This window comes from Toxorhynchites rutilus, chromosome 3 (genome assembly GCF_029784135.1).
Source record: "Toxorhynchites rutilus septentrionalis strain SRP chromosome 3, ASM2978413v1, whole genome shotgun sequence".
NCBI lineage: Eukaryota > Metazoa > Arthropoda > Insecta > Diptera > Culicidae > Toxorhynchites > Toxorhynchites rutilus.
The window spans coordinates 164,924,886-164,944,090 of record NC_073746.1 but is presented as its reverse complement, the minus strand read 5'-3'; the positions used below and the strand labels follow the sequence as shown (position 1 = coordinate 164,944,090).

Sequence of the window (19,205 nt, the reverse complement as noted above, 5' to 3'; positions counted from 1 at the left end):
TCATGAGAATTCGTTCACAGTGAAAATAGTTATTAACGTTAACTTTATTTCATAAAAACGTGACCTGTTGTCTGATTTGGCACCATTCCTGAAAGACGTAGTGCTATGTCAAAAAAAATTATATCTATATTTAAAAATCAACGAAATCTGTTTTTCTTTTTGAAGAATTTTCAAACGTTTCTATCATGCTTGTTCTGCGTATTTAGGAATGAAAAGTTTGAGCTGCCCGATGGTTTTTTCAAATACTTGTCAGTGTGAACACAATGGTGGAATTCGTGGTTTTTGAAGATGCTTAAAATGAAATTGCTACGGAAGTAAATAATCTAGCAATTTCGTGTCAGAGAACTAAAATAAAGCAGTTTGTGTAAATTTATCAGGTTGATCGAGAGGTTCTCGATTAGTTACCATATATATATATATATATATATATATATATATATATATATATATATATATATATATATATATATATATATATATATATATATATATATATATATATATATATATATATATATATATATATATATATATATATATATATATATATATATATATATATATATATATATATATATATATATATATATATATATATATATATATAATATTTGGTAACTAATCGAGAAGCTCTGGGGTTGGAAGTGTTGGAAAAAAAAAATAAACAGCAATTACGCAAAATATTTTTTCATGAATTTTTTTTCTGGAAAATGAACGTATTTCTTACAATGAAAGGGATATAAACAAGCCATTGTTTGTATTCATTTCCAAATATATATAGAACACCAATTCATTGGATTTTTTCATCCAGTATTGTGCATAGATGCTCATTGGGGTTGGGGTATGGGGACTAGGATGGCCACTCAAGCATTTTAATCCTGAAAACTGAAAATTCCGTTTCGCCACCTTCGAGGTGGCTTAGGATTATTGTCCTGTTGGAAAATATAGCCTTTAAAATTACTTTTCCTGAGTGACGGCTTTAAGTTTTCCTCCATGACATTGACGTAGGACTCAGCAGCCTTTTTTACATCGATCTTGACGAGATTGTCAAGAAAAACAGACCCACACAAGCAGTGATTGTCCACCGTGTTTAACTGTCGCTTGAGTAGGCTGACTAGCTCAGACTTCAGGCTGTCATTCCTTTGTGTTTTTTAACCTCAAACTTACTCTAATCGGTCCAAACAATCTTCTTCCAAAAGTCAGTATGGCTGGAGCTCCGTCATCATTCTCCTTGAACCGTTTTGCTCAAATTTCGGTGTCAGAGGATTTTTTTCATTTCAAAATAAATCATGCAAAATGCATACTCTAGTTGCAAATCATGACTTTGTACCAACATTGTATAAAAATATCAAAATAATGATAATCTTTACATAGATACACAGTTGCATGTTAACCCTTTGCGGTCGTATTCAATTTGGACATGGGTGCCATACTGGTCGGAATTATTTTTGCTTGAAAGAGCAGTGATGTATAATTTGTATGATAATGGAAGATAATATGATAATGAAAGATAATTTTTTTCAATTCGTTGTGAACTTTAGATGTGTATTAGGGTGTCAATGAAAATGGTCATCTCTAATTTCAAAAAGTTACCTCATAAAAAATTATCTCCACCTCGAAAAAACACCCTATGCCAAATATTAGTTCAATCGGACTTAAGGGAGAGTGGCGCAAAGCGGACAAAGTTTGAGTTTTTTGAAAATCGAAAAATCACCTAAGGGGGGAGTAATGTCCTCAAATTGCATGAAACGTCGAGATCTAGTGTTATCTCGAAAAAAATTGTTCGTCAAAAATTGACACTGTGGGACTTTCGGAATACGAAACGAAACGTATGGTTTTGGGTACCAATAAAAATAGTTATCTCGATTTTTCATTCGGAATTTGCTACGAAATGTTGATTTGCACGATAATATACCCTTTGCAAAATATTAGCTCATTCGAACTTCATTTATTAGTGTCACAGACGTAAAAATTTTAGTTTTTTTGTAAAACAAAGAATCACCGAAAATCGAAAATCGGGGGAAATTGTATTGGCACTCGGTCGTTTTTCCGTCTGAAAAGTCGATTTTCAACCAAAAAAAATTTTTTTTTGAGATAACTGTAAATCTCGATGCCATGCAATTTTAAGACATTTGGCATCAATTTTTTTTTAAAAACCCCGATTTCCGGTGATTTTTTGGTTTTCGAAAAACTCAAATTTTAACGTCTGCAACACTAATAAATGATGTTCAAATGAGCTAATATTTTGCACAAGGTATATTATCGTGCAAATCAACATTTTGCAACAAGTTCCGAATGAAAAATCGAGATAATTATTTTTATTGGCACTTTAAACCATACGTTTCGTCTCGTACTTCGAAAAAAATAAGTCCCAGAGTGTCGATTTAAGACAAAAAAAATTTTTCGATATGAGACTAGATCTCGACGTTTCATGCAATTTGAATACATTTGGCATCAACATTTTTTTTTTCGAAAACCCCGATTTCCTTTTTTCCCCCCTTGGGTGATTTTTCGATTTTCAAAAAACTCAAACTTTGACCGCTTTGCGCCACTTTCCCTTAAGTCCGATTGAGCTGATATTTGGCAAAGGGGGTTTTTTGAGGTGGTAAACATTTTGTATAGGGTAACTTTTTGAAATTTTAGGGTCGATTTTTTCCCATACATTCATTGGCACCCTAACGTGTATCTTCTGAATAATGTGTTTTAAAATGCTGTTTTTATATAAAAAAATATATTCTGAAACTCTCGTTCGTGTGCCATCTTTCGGAACAGTCCCTCAAAATGAGGTCCTGGTTTTTGACTACAGTCCTGCACGGTTAAAAAGGTATGGTGCCTGAGAACAGACATACAAACGTGAAGATTTAATTTTTCACTTGCATTACTTTTTTTAAAAATATACACTTTCGCGAGGAATTGAAATTTGTGCAATTAGAAAAAAATTATCCTAACTTCTCCTAACTTCTTATTTGTGTGAGTGGAAAAGTCATTTGAAACAGTCCTTTCTGAGAAACTAAATCTAACATGAAATAAATTTGAAATGGAAAAAGGGTACAATCGAGCTGTTTACTTGGTAATTTTTAATTAAAAAATATTCTGGAATGTCCACGTGGGCAACAGGGGGAGGGGTCTGGTCAATGTCCACACTTGTCCACGGAGCGGGAGGGGGAGCCTAAATCATGCTTTTTGTGTCCACGTGGTATATGGACAGCCCCTAACCATTGTCACCAACATATTCGTTATGTGGAGAAAAGCACAACGGGTTCCGAGTAGTTCCGAGAATAATCACTCAGCAAATGTGAGTGGAGCTTCTTCCTTGTAATAAAAATGAATCGAACAAATATTTATCATGCTGCGCACATATCCTTTCAATTGACATGACACGCGCTCGTTATATCAACGCACAATTCCGACAGAGAACTTCCATTATTCACCGCACAGCCGGCTAGCGCCGTTGAGATCCGATGCTGTTGGTAAGAGATGTTTTGACTACTACATTGCAGGCCCATTGTATTCAAATGACCGCCATCAGATCCGCTTCCGACCTTTTCGTGCGACTAGGGGGTTGCTGGAGAACAAAGTTATGCTCAAAGGGTTTTATTGCACTATTATTCGCGCATAGTTTGCATATCATCTCACATTGCTCAAGCACGTAGCAACAACGTCTGTCTTGCATCTTATTGTACCGCACAATTCATTGTGATTAATTTATGTTTGGGAAAATGTGACAAACTAACCGCTACCAGTAAATCTAATCTGGACAGTCCAAATTAATCGTAAAATAGCTCGGCGTTTCATTCGTGAACTGTCAACCTATAGACGGCTGATACTTCCCATGTTATGTCATTCCTGTCTGTGTGAATATACTTGACGGGTCCAAGCAAACAACTATGTGAGCAGGATGGTAATTAAATCTTTATCATGATTTGTCTGCTCATCCATCATGGCACCGCTTTTGCGTATTTTTCCATAAACCACAAGTTGCGTGGGCGGCGATTAACCACAACAAGTCAACATATAATATCATGTAATTTAGACAAACCTGTCAAAAACAACGATGGGAAGAAATGTGCAATTTAAGTAAATAAATATGACTTATTTTAGCAGCTGCATCACAAGAAAAGTGTGTAACTCTTTCATTTTGAATTTATTATACAGTTGCCAAATGGTGGACAGCAAACTTATTATACTCTTAGGTTATGTCTTTCAATGTTTTTGTCAATTCACATTTGAAGAATCCCTTCTAAATTTGAGCATCAAAAATTTTTCTCTAGTATTAATATTGTGCATACGTTAAACGTTAGATTACCAACTTCTTTGGAACTTCTATTAGTATAGATTTTTTTTGTTGAAATACCAATATACCTGCTTTGATCTTCAATTGTCTCCTAGTTGCGTTTTTGTCTTATTTACGTAAATAGGTAAAGACTTACTCGAAGAAATGAGACACACAAAAATCACCCAAAAATTATTTTAGATTGGATTTTCTTCAAACTTTCCGGGAATAAACTACAACAATATGTTTATTTTTTGTTTCATTGCTTCATTAGATCTTCTCTTCATAACCGAATGCCAGAACCTTGCGCTTAACCTCACTAATGAGGTTTTTGACAAAAATGGGTCCACTTCCTTCGATACGTTTATGAACTGTTTCTTCAAATCCAACTCGTTCTCCAATACCTTAGATGTTTCACGAAGTCTGATCATCATGATGGCTTGAAACTTCTCGATCGGGCAATGTTCCAGCGATTTCGGTGAGTTGACGTCTTTTGGTACAAACACAACAATGTTATCTCTGTACCAGTTTGACACCGACCGCGTGTGCTGGCAGGATGCCAATCCTGGCAAAACAACATCTGTAAGACCGCAGGAAGGTCAGCAGGCGCTTCTGGCTCATCTTGCAGCACCCACCAAACAAAAAACCTTTCTGGCTGTGACCCTAAATTGGACAAATATGTTGTGAATTCGATCAACAAACATAAATCGATGTCTATACGTGATTTGGCCAAAAAGGCTGGAACTTCATATGGAATGATCGAATCAAAGCTAGACATAACCTGAAGACGTTTTTTTTCCTGTTGGGTACATTTTCCACTACGACCAGTTATTTCATCTATTGTGGCGGAACCTGAAGACGTACAAGAAACAGAAAATTGCCAAAGTGACAAACGAAAAGTAACCGTGAAATTGCGGAAACTGTTTGATCGAAATGAGAGTAACAATCAGCAATGTATTTTTATGGACGATGAAGCGTATGTTAAGGAGTACTATAGAGCTCTTCCTGAGCCCCAGTTTTATACAATAGCTGTTGGAGAGAATATTTCTGACTCAGAGAAGTTCATTCGGGTGGAGAAATTCGGGCCAATGGTGCCTATCTGGCAGGTCATATGCAGCTGCGGCATGTGTTCATCAATCTTCTTCAAAAAAAGGACCATTAACGCCGAAATATAAGAATATAAGATAAGAGTGCTTCCAGAAGCCTCTTTTGCCATTGTACAATAAGCATACGTCGCCACCATTATTTTGACCAGATTTGGCATCCGTCCACCGTTCAACGATTAATTGGCTGAGGGAAAACCATATCGATTATGTCGAAAACGACATCAATCCACCTAACTGTCCACAGCTGCGCCCAATTGAGCGTCATTGGGCGGTTGTGAAAGGAATCTTTCGCAAGGATGGCAAGGTTGCTCAAAACATGAAACATTTGAAGAAAATATGAAGAACCGTTTTGGAAAAGTGTACCGAAGAAACTGTGCAAAAACTGTTGAGTTGTATCAAACATAAAATTCGTTTGTACTTCAGAAGCTAACTTTTTGTCTGAAAATCATGATGTTATGCTATTTTGTATATTAATCTCAAATAAAGTCTGCTGTTTGATTATTTTTATTTGCATTTATTGTTCATTTTGGGTTGATGAAAGTTTGAAGTCACTTTTCGATTCACTCCTTAGTAGCTGGTTAAAATTATTCTACTGGTTGAAGCAAAATAAATTGAATAACAGAGGAATTGACTAGATCTTTATAATAATTACTGAGGGGTGTGGGAGGTGCGTAGCTCCCCCGGGTACACGGCTTGCAGATCCTCAGACTGCTCACTCGTGAATAGCTATCTGAACCGCACTAGGTGCTGGCTGACACATTCCAGCAGAAGTAGAAATGTTAATAAAAGAAGATTCAAATCATAAATCACTTTCTGATATGAGCCTCTTCCTCAGAGCTGAATCAGAAATACCGAGGTCTGCCGCAATCGGACACTTCGAGACTCCCTCCCGAAGCCTCTGTCGGGCCATTTGAGCATTTCTGGAGTGCATTTCTTCAAATCAGTTTTCTTCTTGTGGGTCCCGTTAAAAATTTTGTTTGAAAATATTATATAAATTTTTTTCAGAGCAAAACACTAGAGCGAGCTTTTACCCCACAGCCACTACGCACCTTTGCTCCACAAGCAGTTTTTGAACTAATCGAATTTTTAAAAAAAGCTCCTGAACTTTTTCACAAAAACGAATACAGTAAAACCTGTTTTTGTGCGAATTTTTTTTGTGCGATTTTCTGTTCTTGTGCGGTTTTTTTGTGCGATTTTTTTTTGTGCGGTGTAAGGAAAGAAACATATTTGACGAAGTTATCGTCCATTTATTTTTTGCGATGGTTCACATGCATTTCAGTGCGAAAAAAGCATATTTGCGTCTCAATTATCCACATCTGAAACCTTTGCCCTCCTCTCATCAAATGTTCTAAGTTTTGGCATGATTTCTAACAGCAACACGTTTCGACATGCAACTAAAAGCACAAAACAGCCACGCGCAACCGAAAAGGCGTCCCATTGCAAAGCAGAGAAACAAAAGGAAATTGAACGGTGAATGGCGTGGATTTGGGTTATTTTCTTGGGGAAAACTTTTTTTACACGGTCCCTATCTACCGCACAAAAAAGTTTTTTCAAAATGTGTATCGAACACGATTTTTTAAAGCTGCTGGTGAAGTTTTGCCCAATTTTTTTATGCGACTTTTTTGTGAGGTCCCTATCCCCCACACAAAAAAGATTTGCCTGTACGCACTATCATCTACTATAGAATGAAGGTTTCCTTGACAGTGTAGTTTCGAACTTTCCAGCTATTTGAGGTAAGTAAATCGTCATCTCCAAAACTGAAAAATTAGATTAAACGCAAAATAAATACGCAAAAATCTTTTTACCTCATAACTTTTTGCCACTTTCATGAAATGTATCTTTTTTATTTTTATTTATTTATTTATTTATTTCTTTGAATCATCTGACTCACGTTTGGTCTAAATGATAATTTAAAATTAAACGTCACAACTACATCTAATACGTTGGTCATACGAAATAAAAACGATACAAAATACAAAATAAGTCATCTATGAATGAGTCGTCTATAAAAAGTGTCTGAGGAGATATTGAAGTCAAATAAGTCGAAAACTTCGTTGAAACGAACTGACATGAAACGGACAGGATTATGCAACGCATAGTTCACACTGCGTCCTTCGAGATACAGAAAGTTTCTGACACGAAGAGTACGTTCAGGCGCATAAATATTGATTTGTGTCAACAATGTAGGGCAGTCGATTCCTCCGACTGCCCTGCACTGCATATGTGTGAGCTGCTGGTGTAGTAATATATCAAACGACTACACTGTTGTCGAAATTTTATGCTCGTTTGCTTCAAAATGGCCAATGCGCACCTATGCCCCGCACTACTCTATAAAGATAGAGAAGAGGGTGGGGTGCAACCAGACACTTCCACCCCGGGAAAGCTCCACTCACCGCTACTGGTAATACACTATTCCATTCTTTGTTTTTAGGAGCCTTTAAACTTTGCAGTTCATTCGCCTCTAAACATAATACACGTATTCCTAAACATAATACACGTATTGGACGAAACCTCCTATAATCCTTTATTTATATAGATTAGTCATCCTAAAACCTCTTTGAACGAACTTACAAAATTCAGTCATTTTCAATGTTTTATAGTTTAATTTTCATTAAAGTAATTAGTAAACAGAAAACAGATGATTCTGCCAATAATGATACCATCTATTAATCAGGGGTTCTTCGTAACCGGGAAGGTCACTGAGCAAACGTTTGCAGGTTCAATCCCAGGACCCTCCGTTGCCAAACTTCTGAATGGCATTTGTCAAGGTTAGAGGCATTTAAAAATTGAATTTTAAAATTGAAAGTCTTTATAATAGTGAAAAATCTATATGACAATATTTTATAATATATCTTCTAATATCTTGTTTTCTTCTTCTTCCACAGGCTAACCAGTAACACACACACACACCTCACACCATGACAGGTCATCAGCACGCCAAAGGCGGGACAATATCCCGAAGCATACCCGCCAACGACAAAAGGTGCCGGTCGCCTCTGCAAACGCTTTGCATTTCCCAAACTGTGATAGTATCGTTAGTAATCGCCATCTTCGTGCTGCCCGCCGAAATCGCCACCCTCGACAATGGTCTCGCCCGGACGCCCCCGATGGGGTGGCTCTCCTGGGAACGGTTCCGCTGCAATACCGACTGCGAAGGTGATCCGGAAAATTGCATTAGGTAAGCCAGTCACTTTGATGTTTTTCCACTCATATTTGTTCCGCCACTGAAATCAACGCGCGTGAAAATCTGATCAGATTTAGGGGGTGAAAAAAAATTAATTTAATAGCGCCGGTGTCCACGGTTTGTTGGTATTGTACACAACATTGAAATTAAGCCCCTGTGTGTTTGTTTGATAATTAATCACGTCTGATTTGGGGTGGAACGTTGACCAGACATAGAAAGTAGATAGAAAGTGAAATCGGATGAGCATTGGGGGGTCGACGGCTCGCTGATAGCGTGTGCATGCGATTCCAAGAGCATTGTTTTGGACGTGGAACAAAAGTTAATTTTTTTAATCTTAATTTTTTTCATCGAAAGTGTTTCATAATATTTTATATTAATTTATATTTTTTATTTTTTATATCGTTATTTCTTGGGGAAACACTAATCATATACAATAAAGTACCTAGGATCATCTTTTCAAATCCATCACAACCATGCAAAGCATCGCTGTTTGTTTCGCATTGCCCCCTATAAACCCTGACCACAGACCACATTCGTAACTGAAAGCATTTTCATCACCTAATGGCTCACAAAAACGATCTAAATTGGGCAACCGTGAAGACATATCTCATTCGGATCTTATTAGCCCCAATTCTGCGTGGTAGACATTCATGAATTAACGAGAGCACTCCACGCCATCACTGGCCATTTACACGACTCGGGTACAGATATAGTGTAGGGGGACAAAAAATCGAATCGTGAGCAAAGGTTATTCAGCATACGCATCACGACATCCTCCAATCCGCCGATGTCGCAAAAATGGCAAGCATTCCTCCTTCGGAGAGTGCTTCTGAGATTCCAGCACAGCTTCTAAGCTTCGGTGGAATATGATGCTGAGCAGGGGTCAGCCGTGCTCGTTAAATCGAATCATACACACGGAATTGGCTCTGTTAGGTAATAGTTGAAAAGTTTTATTTTGCCTAAACGCTGGCCCCACTCAGAAGATTTATGGGGATATCTGTGGATTGTTTCAAAAAAAAAGCAACTCGAAGGCCGTATGAGTGTACGAACAAGAATGAGGGCATTTATTGCATGTTTTTCTTCCATTCAAAGCATCTGTATCGAGCAGATACAACCAATTAACACGTTCAGTCGTTTATGAAATCTATTCCGATGCCTACCGAGCATCTGAGCTTCTTCAGCATCGGAACTAGAAGTGAACGCGTGGGAACGACACATCGTTTGCTATTGAATAATAAAAAGTTTACCGACGGATATTTATTTCGGTAATAAATATTGTTGAACAGTATTACTAACAGAAGAGCTGCTGCCATCCGATGAGTTCTGGCGTTGGTGGGTTTTAATGTTCTCATCTACATTTTCCTTCTTTGGGAATTGGAAGGACAATTTAAAGGAGACTTACTGTACTCACTTACCTTCAAAACAAAAAGCTTCGCAAGCAAAATAATGTTTCAATATTATTGATTATTCCTCCATAAAAGAAAGGAAAATACGGGAAAAGAACTCCCACAAAATTCAATAAGCACAAGCAGTTTTTGAATGTAATGTTTGTGGAATACATATTATGTCGAGTGCATTCCCTCAAGATTTCCTCTTATGCGTTATTCGCAGTATTGTTTCAATAATTTAAAATTCAGAAATCTCCACAGTATATTGTGTCCTCCTATAAACTCTCGAAAAATATTATACTATATTATTTATGTCCGAAGTGAAACGTTTACCGTTCCTGTTTAATTCTCACAATAGGGTAAATGACGTTGGTTTGTCGATTTAGGGTGTTTTCAGGCAACTAGTGAATGCAAATCGATTTTTCTTCATGAAAATCACATATAATCAAGACGAGTTTGAGTTTGTTGAAAAACTCTAAGTCTCTAGTTGCTAATAATACCTAATAATAGCGTTCAAATTGTCCAAATTTAAATGTTTAATAACGATTTTCTTCAGAACGAAATTATGATCGTGATTTGTCCACCTTTTGATCGTGGTTTGTCCGGTTTTAGAAGTCACCATTTTAGAATGAAGAAATTCGAATTTTCAAGTAAATGTTGTATTTCTCATTGCTTGAGTTTACTGTCATCATATTAATCCATTCATAATTTAGGGTTTCTTCGAAATATTGCCGTTTCTTCGGCATTTTAAAAGTGTTCACCACAACAAACTCAACACAGAGAAACTTTATTTCTGCTATGCGCGAAGGACACCATAAACAAAACAAACAAACTGCAGCGCGCCAAACGGGTGCCATGGAAATCATGTGGACAAAACAACATTAGTGAATTTACCCTAATTAATGCAACACGATGACCTCAGTTCTGTTCATGGATTTGGCCGATGTTGGTTTGTCCACATGATTACAATGGTAACCGCTTGACGCGCTGCAGTTTGTTTATGTTGTACTTCGTGCGTAGCAGAAATAAAGTTCCTCTGTGTTGGGTGCTGTTCACCTTTAAAATGCAAAGAAAATGCAATATTCTGAAGAAAGTCTAAATTAAGAATGGATCAATATGATGACAGTAAACTCGAGCAATGAGGAATGCAACATCTACTTGAAAATTCTAACTTCTCCATACACAAAAAGTGACAAACCATGATCATTTTTCGGACAAAATGATCAGAGGTAGACAAACCATGATTCTAATTTCTCTATGAAGTAAATTGTTAAAAAACATAAAAAATGGAACGATTTGAACGTCTTATGACATTATTAGAAACTAGAGACTTGGGGCTTTTCAACAAACCGAAATCGTCTAGATTAAATGTGATTTTCATGAGGAAAGTTCGATTTTCATTTACTAGTTGCGTGAAAACACCCGAAATCGGACAAACTAACATCATTTACCTTGAATAAAAATGGATTTCTGTTCTTCTGTCTTTCTGTCTTTCTGTCTTTCTGCCTTTCTGTCTTTCTGTCTTTATATCTTTCTGTCTTTCAGTCTTTCTGTCTTTCAGTATTTCTGTCTTTCAGTCTTTCTGTCTTTCTGTATTTCTATCTTTCTGTCTTTCTGTCTTTCTGTCTTTCTGTCTTTATGTCTTTCTGTCTTTCTGTCTTTCTGTCTTTCTGTCTTTCTATCTTTCTGTCTTTCTGTATTTCTGTCTTTCTGTATTTCTGTCTTTCTGTCTTTCTGTCTTTCTGTCTTTCTGTCTTTCTGTCTTTCTGTCTTTCTGTCTTTCTGTCTTTCTGTCTTTCTGTCCTTCTGTCTTTCTGTCTTTCTGCCTTTCTGCCTTTCTGTCTTTCTGTCTTTCTGTCTTTCTGTCTTTCTGTCTTTCTGTCTTTCTGTCTTTCTGTCTTTCTGTCTTTCTGTCTTTCTATCTTTCTGTCTTTCTGTCTTTCTGTCTTTCTGTCTTTCTGTCTTTCTGTCTTTCTGTCTTTCTGTCTTTCTGTCTTTCTGTCTTTCTGTCTTTCTGTCTTTCTGTCTTTCTGTCTTTCTGTCTTTCTGTCTTTCTGTCTTTCTGTCTTTCTGTCTTTCTGTCTTTCTGTCTTTCTGTCTTTCTGTCTTTCTGTCTTTCTGTCTTTCTGTCTTTCTGTCTTTCTGTCTTTCTGTCTTTCTGTCTTTCTGTCTTTCTGTCTTTCTGTCTTTCTGTCTTTCTGTCTTTCTGTCTTTCTGTCTTTCTGTCTTTCTGTCTTTCTGTCTTTCTGTCTTTCTGTCTTTCTGTCTTTCTGTCTTTCTGTCTTTCTGTCTTTCTGTCTTTCTGTCTGTCTGATTCTTATGGACTTGAAAATTACTGAAATAATCGGCATGAAAATTTGTGTGTAGGAGTTTTTGGGACGGGAAAGGTTCTTATGATGGTTGCACTAAGTCTTCCCCGTTCAAATGACTTTGTCCTCAAAGTTTGTTTGCTGTTTGAAATGTTGTTGGTATGCTGATAAAAGTTTCCAATTCCTTTTTTGCTGGTTCATCAGGTTCAGACCGTATTGTAAGTGGAATGTCTTTCTGTTGCTTGTTTGGTATTTTGATGTTTATTTTTGTGGAGTTTCTGGAAAGATACCAAAAAATTCCAAGTGCAGCTAGAATTGATATAGTTGATATTCCGCTTAATGATCCGAATAAGTTTATTTTCCAGGACAAAGAATTGTTTTGCAGGTTGATAGTTTCCAATTTCTCACGGTGCTCAAGTGTTGAATTTTGAAGGTATTCCACAGGAGGGTCATCGACTGATTCCGTTTCTCAATCTATTAAACCAATGGTAGGATGGTATGATGTTCCTGGTATGGTTGATTCCAGATTTGAGAATACTTCTCCATTAATGTATATGTCACAATCCTCGAATTGGACAAGAAATGATCCGTTAATGATTTGATTGGAATTACTACAATTTGATGATATTTCTGCTATGGCGTCGTTGATTAATATTGTTGCTTCGTTAATGCGTTTTATTAAGCCTTTTGAATAAACTCTCTCATATATGCAGTTTGAGTGTTTTCTCTGGATTAGCTGTTGTACACATTCGGATGCTATTTGTAGGAATGTATTTTCGCATATATAATTATTATCTTGCTTATAACATGGTTGATTGACTTCAAATATGTGTGTTTGTATATTTAAGAAGTAATTTCCGGACAATAGTATCCTTTTGTTACGTTTTATAATTGAGTCGATGTAATTGTATTCATAAATATTTTTAGATAATTGTGGAATTTTTAGTATGTAAGCGATGTGAGAATTGTTAAGCGTTACTTGTGCACTTGATTGAGAAAGAAGTTCCTAGAATGATGATATGTGAATATCATGTTTATTTAGGAATGTGGCTATGTTGGCGAAGTCTCTGATTGATAAGAGCTTGCTGCTTGGTATACCATGTTTGGCCATTATAATTGCTTCTTCTATTACTTCTATCTGATCCTGAAGGGAGTCTAGATTGGAAAGGATCATTAGTTGATTAATTTCCCTTGAATGATTTTTCATCCTTTCTTTTTCCAGTGAGAGTACTAGGTTTGCAATGTTGGTGACATCTTGAATACGTTTGCTGACGGTTTGATTGATCATGACCTGTTTGTTGTTTTGTTCGATTAGGGAGTTAAGAGTAGTGTTGATGATTCGAGGTTCCTCTGCATCTGGGTTTCCGGCTATCCATTTCCAGACGGTGCCAATGGAGTCCCATCGTTTCTGTCTTCTCGTGAATGGTTTAATTTTAAGAAATGTTTCATACAATTTGTGATTTTTAATTTGTATTAATTCGTACAATGGATTGGGATATGGATTGTTTTGTATTTCTTCATTAATTTTGACTACTGCGCTTCCAAGTTGACATAGATTCATTGGATGAATTATTTTGATATACCCTATTTTTTTGGGCTTTTCCCAAAGGAATGATGGCCAATGGGTTATTAGTTAGATCGTGGATGTGTATTTTGGAGTGTACAATGTACGCACAAATGATGAGTCTGTAATGTTTTTTTCTCAAATTAACTTTATGTATTTTTCTGTTGTTTGAATCTATGACATATGTATCGTGGTCTTCTTTTATTTTTATAATATTATATCGACTTATTCGTTTATTGTAAGAATTCGTTTTTTCGTACGCATAAGAATTTGGTTCATAACGTTGGAATGTTTTTGGAATGATTTTTTCTTTTTTGGTTTTGAAAAGTTTAATAATTTTATCATTATTTTGGTCTCTTATTCTTGCAATTTCGTTGAATGAAAGATTTTCTCTATTTTCCCCTATGGGATATTTTTTGGTGTGTTTTAATAAAGGAATGTATGGTATTATTGTATCTATGGGCTGCTTGTTGAATCAAACAATGTATTGTCATATCGGAATTCAATGCTTTTATGCATCTAGCAATTTCTCTTATAGTTGAATGACATCTCTCTATATGACCATTGGTTTCTGACCTGTTTACAGGTGTTTTAAAAATTTGAACACCTAGATTTAGTATTCGTTGTTCTACAACATTGGAACGAATGAGCTTTCATTATCAATGACTATTTGTGAATCCTAGTCGAATAATAATTGCAGTAATACATCTTTAATGTCAGTAATTAATTTTGATTTGATGGGTCGAATTTTTAAATATTTAGAAAATTTATCTATAGACGATATGAAGAGAAAATTGGAGTTGTATACAAATATGTCAATGTGAATAATTTCTCCAGGATAATTTAGTATTGGTGTTTTTACAGGTATAAATTGTTGTGGGTTTTTCTGTTTTACAATTTCTTACAACTTTTTGTATTAATTTATGCATTCTTGGAAAGAAGAACTTTTTCATGATTAGTTGAGAGTTTTCTTTTGCATTGATTAGCAAAGTTATGAATATTTTTTATTTCTTCTAACTATTGTTCTTCATTGTTCAGATCTGTTACTTGTGTTTGTGAAAACCTAGCTTTGACAATTTTTGAAATAAATTCTTCTTTGTATATTTCTTGTATTTGACCAATTATGTTTTCATTTGTTAAAATTCCATTTACAACTCCTGGATTTAAGAATTGTTTAAGTGTATCTCTTAGAAATTGTGGGGTAAAATTTGGTTCGACAAATATGTGTCTACTGAATTTTTCAAAAAAGATGTTTAATTCATGCGATGAGGTTTGTCCGATTTAAAAAATTAATTGATTCCGAAAAACATTGATGGGTGCTTCAGTTGATGGAATGTATGAAGTGTCATCATTTTCTGCTGAATGAATGGTTGGGGTTAGTGAGTTAATTTGGATGCGTGATAACGCGTCAGCTACTACGTTGGATTTTCCAGGATTGTAATGCATTTCATAATCATGCTCTTCCAAAAATGATTTTCAGCGTTTTAGTTTAGCGTTGTTGTTTTTTGGTGACAGTGTGAATGTTAATGGTAGATGATCAGTGTAAATTTTTAATTTAGCTCCGTAAATGAAATTTAGTAGAGTTTGTAATGCCCAGACGACTGCAAGCATCTCCGTTTCGTTCGTTGCGTAGTTTTCTTCTGTTCTGGAAAGAGTTCTGGAAATGAAGGTTATTGGCCTTTCTCCGTTGGAAAATTGTTGAGAAAGCACAGCTCCTAAAGCTTTATCTGATGCATCTGTGGTGAGGATGAAGGGTTTTTCAAAATCTGGATAAGCTAGAACATTGTTTGAGGATAAAATACTTTTTAAAGTTTGAAAAGCATCTCGTGCTTCTGCATCTAATTTGATTGAAAGTGCTTTAGATTGATTCTTCGGAATTTGGCGATGGCCATCTTCCACTCTTAAAAATTTCGAAATGCTCTCAATTCTTTTAAATTAGTTAGTTCTGGGTATTTTTCAATGCTTTCAACCTTTTTTGGATTCGGTTTTAAGCCGTGTTCTGAAACAATAAATCCTAATAAATCCACTTCGTTTTTCAAGAATTCTGATTTGTCCAGTTGAATTTTGAAATTCGCTTTTCTGAGTGTTTTTAGTACAATTTTTAAATTATTCAAGTGTTCATTTAGTGTTTTTCCGAATATGATAATGTCATCAATATAAACGTGACATATTTTACCAATATGTTCTTGAAGAATATCATCCATTACTCTTTGAAAAATGGATGGTGCGTTTTTTAAACCGAACGGCATTCGAACGAATTCCTATTTACCGTTATTTATAGAAAAAGCTGTTTTTTAATGTCAGATTTTTACATGGGTACTTGATGAAATCCTGACGCAAGGTCAAGTGTTGTGAAATTTTTATTACTTCCAAGGTTCGCTAAAACTGCTGACGTATCCGGGATATCTATCACTTATAGTTTTTATATAGAAAATTTTCATGTCGATCGGTACAGTAGTTTCCATAAGAATCAGACAGACAGAAATCCACTTATATATATATATATATATATATATATATATATATATATATATATATATATATATATATATATATATATATATATATATATATATATATATATATATATATATATATATATATATAGATGTCGAGTTTTGGTAGAAGTACTAGGAAATTTATAGTAAAAGGAAATTATAAAGGGTCAATTAGCAATTAATCGGCTCCCCATCCTATCATCCGTAGAATAAGCAAAATTATAAATATATTTATAGAATTTGGCTCCTTTAAACTTATGTAACTGGGCCTGTACAAAAAACGATTTAAAAAAAATATTAGAAAATTAATCAATTAATAGTTCTGCGATTGGACATATGAACGTTCGCTTGGTAAGAAAACGTCAATGTATAAATGTATTGATAACAAAAAAGACGGGACGAAGTTTGCCTGGTCAGGTAGTTCAAAATAAAAAGCTTCGCAAGAAAAATAATGTTTCAATATTTGTTCAAAAACAATGGGGTCTCGCGCGGAGCGTCGTCGTGTATAGACATGTTTTTGTTTCGCTCCGTGTTTAGTTCCATTTTTTCTGTTATTTCGGTGGTGTGATTAAAACGTTTTATTTCCAAACCGGTCCGAAAACCTTTTTTCAAAGAGATCGAAAGATCCTTTGTACATGTTTTATTAGCTTTCTATTACATGAAGTGGAGTGAAATGCTGCAATAGAAAGTGGTGAAGTTTAGCGATTCAGTGTGTTAAGCGTTCATTTTTGCATATTTCCTGCATGGACACGCGCAAATATTTATATGTGTGTGTGTGGAGTGCAGAGCAGTTTACAGTGAGAATATTGGGCTGCATCAGAGAATGAAACCCGCATTTACACCAGTGACGTGATGAATACAATCAGGCTAAGTCTCTTCATGTTATGCTCCTTCTCTTAGTCTCTCTATTTCTCTTCATCTGTAACTCTCGTTTGCTCAGATCTTTCGTGACAGTAGAGGTCCGATGGAGGAATAGGCAGTGCTATTTAGAATTGTTAGATATGATTTGGCAACAACAAGTGTGTTCTCGCAAAAAAGCTATTTTTCGTTTCCTACATAGCTTTTGATAGCGGAATTCATATGCTTTTAAGAAAAAATGCTTTGCTGGACCGCTGGACATTTGATACTCAAATAATAAAGCAGCGAAAGGAAAATTTTGAATATATTTTTAATTTCGTATGTTCGTTTACACTTGCATCTGTGTATGCAGTAGAGATGTGCCATCCGCTCATGAGCTGTTCATTCGAATCGCTTCATCATAAAGGGTGTGTCACATCAAATTGCATCACGGAAAAAACGCTGTAGAAATTCGCCCAGTAGACCGATCCTTTTGAAAATTTTAGACAGTAAAATAAAAACTATTAAACAACTTTTGGCATTTTCTTTTTATTCATACTTCGAGCCCAAGCCCGTATACTCGCACCTTCCTCTTTACCCCGTCCATAAGGTTCTGTACAACGTCAGGTTGTAGTTTTTTTTTTAACAAAAATCCATTTTCTCTTGAAGTCCGCCTCCGACAACTTTTGGGTTCTTCCGGAGGGCCTTCTCCATAATCGCCCAATATTTCTCTATTGGGCGAAGCTCCGGCGCGTTGGGCGGGTTCATTTCCTTTGGCACGAAGGTGACCCCGTTGGCTTCGTACCACTCCAACACGTCCTTTGAATAGTGGCACGAAGCGAGATCCGGCCAGAAGATGGTCGGGCCCTCGTGCTGCTTCAATAGTGGCGCTTCTGTAGGCACCCCTTAAGGTAAACCTGCCCGTTTACCATGCCGGTCATCACGAAGGGGGCGCTCCGCTTTCCGCAAGAGCAGATCGCTTGCCACACCATGTACTTTTTGGCAAACTTGGATAGTTTCTACTTGCGAATCTCCTCCCGAACGCTGAATTTGTCCTCCGCGGAGAAGAACAACAGGCCCGGCAGCTGACGAAAGTCCGCTTTGACGTAGTTTTCGTCGTTCATTACCAGGCAATGCGGCTTCGTCAGCATTTCGGTGTACAGCTTCCGGGCTCGCGTCTTCCCCACCATGTTTTGCCTTTCGTCGCGGTTAGGAGCCTTCTGAACCTTGTATGTACGCAGGCCCTCCCGCTGCTTGGTCCGCTGGACGAATGAACTTGACAAATTCAGCTTATTGGCGACATCCCGGACCGAACTTCTCGGATCACGTCTAAACTGCTTAACTACGCGCTTGTGATCTTTTTCACTGACGGAGCATCCCTTTTTGCCGTTCTTCACCTTCCGGTCGATGATTAGGTTCTCAAAGTATCGTTTTAGTACTCTGCTGACCGTGGATTGGACGATTCCCAGCATCTTACCGATGTCCCGATGTGACAACTCCGGATTCTCGAAATGAGTGCACAGGATTAATTCACGACGCTCTTTTTCGTTCGACGATATTTTTCCAAATTTACGAAAAATTGACAGTGAAGCATGGCCAACGTGATCTATACACTCTTATCTGATTACAAGCGAAAGCTGAAGATATAATTCCTAAAAATTAAATTTCTACAGCGTTTTTTCCGTGATGCAATTTGATGTGACACACCCTTTAGTGAGCGGATTCGGATCGGCTCGCAATCAAAAAAACGCAGCTCATCAGCTCATTACGGAGCTGGAGCTGATGAGCTGTTGAGCTGTTGAGCTGATGAGCTGCTGAGCTGATGAGCTGTTGAGCTGTTGAGCTGATGAGCTGTTGAGCTGAAGAGCTGTTGAGCTGTTGAGCTGTTGAGCTGTTGAGCTGCTGTGCTGTTGAGCTGTTGAGCAGCATAGCTGTGGAGCGCAAAAGCTGCAGAGAGTGAATTGCGAGACGCGAAAGGATTTTTCGTCTCCCGCGCTTCATGGCATGACGTCAGTTTGTTTTCGTGTATCCCTCTTCGTACTTTAG

At 36.6% G+C, this 19,205-nt stretch overlaps 2 protein-coding genes across 2 annotated transcripts in view; one reads left to right on the top strand and one right to left on the bottom strand.

The window, feature by feature from the left end:
- The window catches only part of LOC129780298 (6-phosphofructo-2-kinase/fructose-2,6-bisphosphatase 1-like), a 270,999-nt gene that overhangs the window by 170,526 nt on the left and 81,268 nt on the right, over positions 1-19,205 (bottom strand). The window lies entirely within an intron of this gene.
- The window catches only part of LOC129780299 (alpha-N-acetylgalactosaminidase), a 173,307-nt gene that overhangs the window by 118,693 nt on the left and 35,409 nt on the right, over positions 1-19,205 (top strand). Inside the window, exon 2 of the mRNA XM_055788381.1 lies at positions 8,265-8,557. Within this exon, the coding sequence (XP_055644356.1) occupies positions 8,298-8,557 (260 nt within the window). The 5' untranslated portion in view covers positions 8,265-8,297. The remainder of the gene's footprint in view (positions 1-8,264; positions 8,558-19,205) is intronic.